Source organism: Echinops telfairi, unplaced genomic scaffold (assembly GCF_000313985.2).
Source record: "Echinops telfairi isolate 266 unplaced genomic scaffold, ASM31398v2 ScPeMD7_7458;HRSCAF=8496, whole genome shotgun sequence".
Lineage (NCBI taxonomy): Eukaryota > Metazoa > Chordata > Mammalia > Afrosoricida > Tenrecidae > Echinops > Echinops telfairi.
In genome coordinates this window covers 46,335,070-46,341,069 of record NW_022111358.1, presented here as the reverse complement: position 1 = coordinate 46,341,069, position 6,000 = coordinate 46,335,070, and the positions used below count along the sequence as shown (strand labels likewise).

Genomic DNA, 6,000 nt, shown 5'->3' with positions numbered 1-6,000 from the left:
GCGTCTCCTCCCCAACAGCAGCTTCCGTCCTGGAGTCAACTTTTGAGCTCTGGCCTTGCTGCCTCCGTCTTCCACTTCCAAGGACCACTGCCTCCACCAGAATCGTGGCCTTACAGTGGGCCCGGGGACTGTGGGACTCTGGTTTCAACCTTTGGTCCTAGATCTGTATAACAGGAGGCCACACTGGTCCCTGCTCTCAGTGCTCTTCCTCAAAGCCGCTGTGTGGGTGCCAGTGGCACAGAGTGGCCCTGTGACTCTGTAGCACTCCACATACATGTTTAATATTTGAGGACCCGCTAGCTACTGGAGTGGGCAGGCCCGGGGTGGCAGTGTCGCTCAGTAACCCGTCAGGTGGCTACTGCATGTTTGAGGAGCCCTGGCCGCTCGAGTCGGCCTGAACCCAGGGCACTTACAGGATGAGGTGGTTATGCAGGTTCAGGCCATCTGGTTTACCCTTCCCTCTTTTGCTCGCTGCAGAAACAGAGGGATTACACTCTAGATGGGGAGTCGGGCAAGGTCTCCAATCGGCAGTACCTGCACAGGTAAGGGTGGTGTTCCTGTTCTTTCTAACGCTGGCTAATATGCCATAGGAACAGAAGTGTGTAGTACTGGTGCTAGTGATGGTATATCATAAACACTCAGCATGTGCGTGCGCCCAGAGAAGGGGTCCTGGAGGCGCAGTGGTTAAAGTACTTGCCTGCGAACGGAAAAGCGGAGCCACTGTGAGAACGCCGTGGCACTCGGCTTCGCTAGGTACGGCCCGGGATACCCTGGGGCAGCTCTACGCGCCTTGCTGGGTCCTTCTGAGTCGGCCTGCGCCTGGTGACACAAGGCTAACTGTGGGGGTTTGTATGGGCCCAGCCTGCGTTCCTGCCTGCATGGTCTTTTCCTGGACTCTGTCCACTGATCTCTGTATCTGTGTGTCTGTCCATCGGCTGGTGCGCAATGGCTGGATTGCATCGGTTCTTGATGGCAAGCAGTGTGTGTCCGCATCCTTGTCAGCCCCTGTTGCCCCCCCAGGGTCTCCTGAGGTCATCCTGGCACTGCCTGTCCACAGTCCATTCTCTCCTCTGGGCTCTTAAAAGTACTCGAGTTTCACGTTGGGGGTCACAAAAGAAGCCTGGGTCACTTTGGGGGGCGAGGTTGTGAGTGAAGTGGCTGCTGCTTGTCAGTCTCTTCTCCACGTGGCGGTGACACTGGATGTCTTGGCAACAGCTGGTCCTGTCACTGCACGAACACGGCCTCCTTCCGTAGGGCATGCAGGGCAGTGTGAATGGCCAGCGGCTGGCCTGCCAGGTGGCTCAGTGCATGGAGCCTTGAGCGAGACTATACCGTTGATGTCCCAGGAGGGGGCTGCCGTGTCTTGATGACAGCCACGGGTGTCAGACAGAGGGCCAGTCCAACCCTCACCAGACAAGTCCCGCCCCCGCCCCCAGTCCCAGCGAGGCCCAGGGAGTTTGCGTGGGGCGCTCTTTGCCATGGTGGTGCAGTGCTTAAGTGTGAGACTGCTAGCTGAAGGGTTGAGGTTCAGACACCCCCACCCTGCTGCACGGAAGAAAGAGGAGGCGTCTGCTCCGCTCTGTGAGTTGGAATCGACTTGATGGCAGGAGGTCAATGGGTGGGTGGGTGCCTTGGGCCCATTCTCCTGCCTCTGGATTTGGATTGATTGATTGATTGATTGATTTTTAATTGGAGGTTAGCCCATTGGGGTAAATGGATGGATCTGGAAGCTGAGTAGGAAAAGCTGGGAGGACCACGTTCAGAACTTGAGGGTCACTTTCACCCCCACCCCCTGTCCACGTCCATTGTGGAATCTGGAAGGACACTCCCTGAGCTGTGCCTCTTGGTTCCCCTGTCTCATCTTCACGGTGACTCAGCTTCTGCCAGAGGAGGATGGTGAGCTAGAGGCCTTGTGTCCTGTGGGAGCAGCTGGTCAAATCCTTGCCTTGTTTGCACCCCCAGCGCCGAAGGTCCCCACCTGGGGCTCAGCTAACTGGCAGGGCCCTGTGTGGCCCAGGTAGGGGTATGTGGTCTAGCGTGCGCAAACAGCCCTCTGCGGTTTCCTCGAGGAGGGGACACAGCTGTGCTGGAGCATGAGCTGCCCTTGTAGGGGGGCTGGGGGGTGGGGGGGCGCGGACTCCTGCCGTCCTCTGACACTCCTAACTCGGTGGCACTGACAAAAGGGCACAGGGGTGGAATTCACGCTGACATCAAACAGTGTGATGGGCTCTCTCACTGGTGCTCCACACCTTGCCACACTGCACAACAGTCAGAACCCAGGGGGTCCCGAAGCATGAGGCCCTGCTGGATGGCATGTCCCCTCCCACACGCTCCCCTCCCCAGCCCTGCCCCATCTCTAGAGGACTGGAATGCCCGCTCCCCCGAGCTTACCCAGAGCTGGCATCTGTTGCATTCCAGCTACCTGACTTTCATCAAGCTGTCGACAGCGATCAGACGCAACGAGAACATGGCCAAGGGGCTGCAGAGGGCCCTGCTGCAGCAGCAGCCTGAGGATGACAGCAAGCGCTCGCCCCGGCCCCAGGATCTGATCCGCCTCTACGACATCATTCTGCAGGTGGGCCGGAAGACAGGCTGCGAAGTGAGACTCAGTCGCACTTGGTGCCCACTGAGCTATCGGAGCCCAGGTGCAGCAGATCTTTGGAGGTGCCGCTACTAGCAAACCTGTCCGCCTGCTGTGCTTGGCACTGTGCCCATGTCACTTGCTCTTCTCAGTGCTCTGCAGCACCCAGAGACCAGAGCTCCCCTGAGTCTCGGCCTCTCGGGTGTGTCAGTCAGGAGGGTTTCTGAGGCACCCACATGAGTAAGACAGACGTGGGAACGGCAAGCCAGTGTGGGTCGAGGTCCGAGCCAGAAAGAAGCACCCCTTCCATTGGAGATGAGCTTTAAAGGAGGGCTAAGAGGAGCTGAGTCTTCCAGAGCAGAGGAGGGCACTGGAGTGGCACCCCGCAGCCATGCCACACGTCCGAGGACTTGCTGCCCTTACTCTGAGCTAAGGCTTGCTTTTGGCTCTTGCTTGTTCGTAGGAGGCCAGTGTGCGGCCTCCTGGTCATGAATCTGTGATGCCTCTGTTGTGCAGAATCTGGTGGAGTTGCTCCAGCTTCCGGGCCTGGAGGAGGACAAAGCCTTCCATAAAGAGATCGGGCTCAAGACCCTGGTCTACAAGGCTTACAGGTAGGCGGGGGCTGCACCCAGCATGGCAAGCGAGTCTCTGGGATCTGAGCCACTGGGATCTGACCACCCAGCCACTGGCAGTCAGAGAGCACACGCGTTGCTGGGCCCTGGCTCCTGGCTCTGGCTCCCTCCTCCCAGTGGAAATCCAGCAGGCATTGGAAAGAGAGTTTGTTGATGAGCAGAGATGCTGCTTCACCTCAACAGTGTGCCTGTCCCCAGCAACGTCGTTGGAGGGGTGGGTAGAGCAGCACTCAGACTGGGGCCGGGAAGTAACTTCCACCCAGAAGTGGCAACTTTGGATCTTTCCTGAACAAGGAGGACTTCGGTGTGTGTGTGTGGCATTGGGGGCTCCCATCTGCTCCTTACTTACAGAGTCGCAGGGCGTGAAGCCCAGGGCGGCGTAGTGGGCTCGCACTGCTGTGGCTTGGGCACAATCACAGGTTAAGAATAGGAGGGGGGTCTCTGGGCAGCACTCGTGGGTGAAGAAGCCCATGTCCTAGTTTAGCCTGGGCTGCACCGAGGCTGTGTTGGGAGGGCCTGTCACTTAAAGAGCTTTGTGGTGTCCTCTGTCCCCAAGGTGTTTTTTCATTGCTCAGTCCTACGTGCTGGTGAAGAAGTGGAGCGAAGCCCTAGTCTTGTACGACAGGGTCCTGAAATATGCAAATGAAGTGAGCTCAGATGCCGGGGCCTGCAAGAACAGCCTGCAGGTGAGAAGCGGTGCAGAAAGGGTCTGTTGGAGTCATGGGAGCATGGGCAGCCCTCCTCTGCACGTGCTCAGACCCCACCCGGGGCCTGCGGAATCAGAACCTACCTCTCCACACGACCCCGGGTGCAAAGCGGAGCACTGCCCTCCCAGTGGTCAAGGCCGTCATCTTTATTGCAGGCCAGCAGCGGCATCCCTATCTTGCAGAGCCGCAGGTGGGTTTGCAGCTGAACGCTTAACCGCTGTACCACTGGGGCTCCTGAGCGTCGTCATGGGCGATGAGATGCTTCTCTGTTCTGGCCCGATGGGCTGGGAATCGAGCTGGAGGCTGTGCAGCCTCCAGGCCTGGGCAGGCCTCCTGTTGTTATCCAGTGAGGAGCAGGGCCAGAGGGAATTGCCCTGGTTGTTGAAGGCAGGCTGTTGGGGGCCGGGCGGCTCGGCTCCACAGCCCTGCTCTTCTTTATAAAGGGGTACAAGCTACCTTTGGTGGGCAGGAGGCCGGCGGTGGTGGTGAAGATTACATGAGTTACTATGTGAGCTACTTAGAACGAGGATACATTTATTTCTTAATACATTTAAGCTTAGTTCATGTAAGTAAAACCACGACTGTTAGTTCCAGGCATCATTACGTCGGTCTTGGCTGAGCCCCACTCCCACCTTTTTTTCGTTTTTTGTCTTTTGTTTCAATAGACTTTTTTTTTTTTTTCATTATTAAAGGATTTTACTTTATTTTTCATGAATAGAAACATTTTAGAAACCTGAAATCCCACCAAAATGCCATGGAGACCTCTGGACTGAGTCAGGTCATTTGATGAGCCTCTGAGCCCTGGTCTGACTCAGAAGCCCACATTTTCTGAATTGTTGCAGGACCTGCCCGACGTGCAAGAGCTCATCACTCAAGTGAGGTCGGAAAAGTGCTCTCTGCAAGCAGCCGCCATCCTGGGTGAGCCTGCCTGTCCCTGCGGGGCTGCCCGCCCAGATTCCCTGCCCCGCTCCCCGGCCAGTCCCACACGGCCTGCCCTCTGGACAGGGCTGCTTGGTTCCCGTGTGTGAGCTGATCTTGTGTCCTGCAACATAGGTGACCTCGGACTTGTCCTAACATTTTCTCACCTGTAATGTTGTCCCCACCCCCTTTTCCCATCCTGGCCCCTTGGTTGTTCTGTCTGGCCTGATTGCCCTGCCTAGAACCTGCAGTACAGCCAGCATGCATCTCTTGTTCCTGATTTCTTCCTGCCTTTACTTCTGCAGAAGGGTTTCCAGAACCACTGTTAGACCCTCCCCTCGTCCTCACACTCCTCCTGTGGGCGGCGGTTGTTGACTGTCCTCTGTTGTAGCAGAGTAGGGAACCGGGAGGGGGAGGGGAGGGGGATCCCTTCCCCAGTGCTGGCTGCTGGCCCTCTCGGAATGTAGAATCCTGGGCTGGCACCAGACACAGGAGAGGCCTCGCCCGTGACTGTAGGGTGTTGAGTCCTGTGCTTACAGAATCCCTGTGGATTTTCAGATACAAGTGACTCCCACCAAACAGAGGTGGCCTCCCAGGTCAATGACAATAAGGTGAGTCTGGGCTGTGGCTTCCCAGGGAGGAGGCAGAGGGTCAGAAACTGCCAGGGGTAAACTCAGCCCACTGCTGTCAGTGGGTGCTGACTCACAGCGACGGGACAGGGTAGAGGAGAGGTGGCCCAGAGGGCATCCAAGGCCTTAGAGCTGTAGGGACAGCCTGCCTCATCTCTGTCCTGTGGAGCATGTGGTGAGTTTGAACTTTGGTTAATAGCCTGATGCTTAATTCCCTGGGCCACCAGGGCTCCTTTTGTTGACAGACTTGAGGAGCCTTAACTTCTAAGCAAATCTCCCTTATTTGCCCCCTCCCCTTGAAGTTCTGGAAACTGCCCATGTAAAGCTCTCTCAGTGACTAGATTGCCCTCAGTGAGCAAGGTGAAGGACCTATGGCTGGGCAGAGGAACCTCCAGGGTGAGGAGGTCCACCATGGGAGCCCAACCTCTCAGACCCTCCCTGCGTCCCTGACTGACTTAGCAAACGGGCGGACATGGGAGGGGCTGGTGAGGCTGGAGGGCAAAGCGGTGAAGCTCGGTGAGCACACAGGGGCA

At 57.3% G+C, this 6,000-nt stretch overlaps 1 protein-coding gene across 1 annotated transcript in view; it reads left to right on the top strand.

Annotated features, from left to right (window-relative positions):
* The window catches only part of SRP68 (signal recognition particle 68), a 33,280-nt gene that overhangs the window by 26,252 nt on the left and 1,028 nt on the right, over positions 1–6,000 (top strand). The window contains exons 7-12 of the mRNA XM_045299501.1: positions 478–542; positions 2,419–2,575; positions 3,098–3,192; positions 3,770–3,899; positions 4,763–4,838; positions 5,397–5,449. Of these exons, the coding sequence (XP_045155436.1) occupies positions 478–542; positions 2,419–2,575; positions 3,098–3,192; positions 3,770–3,899; positions 4,763–4,838; positions 5,397–5,449 (576 nt within the window). The remainder of the gene's footprint in view (positions 1–477; positions 543–2,418; positions 2,576–3,097; positions 3,193–3,769; positions 3,900–4,762; positions 4,839–5,396; positions 5,450–6,000) is intronic.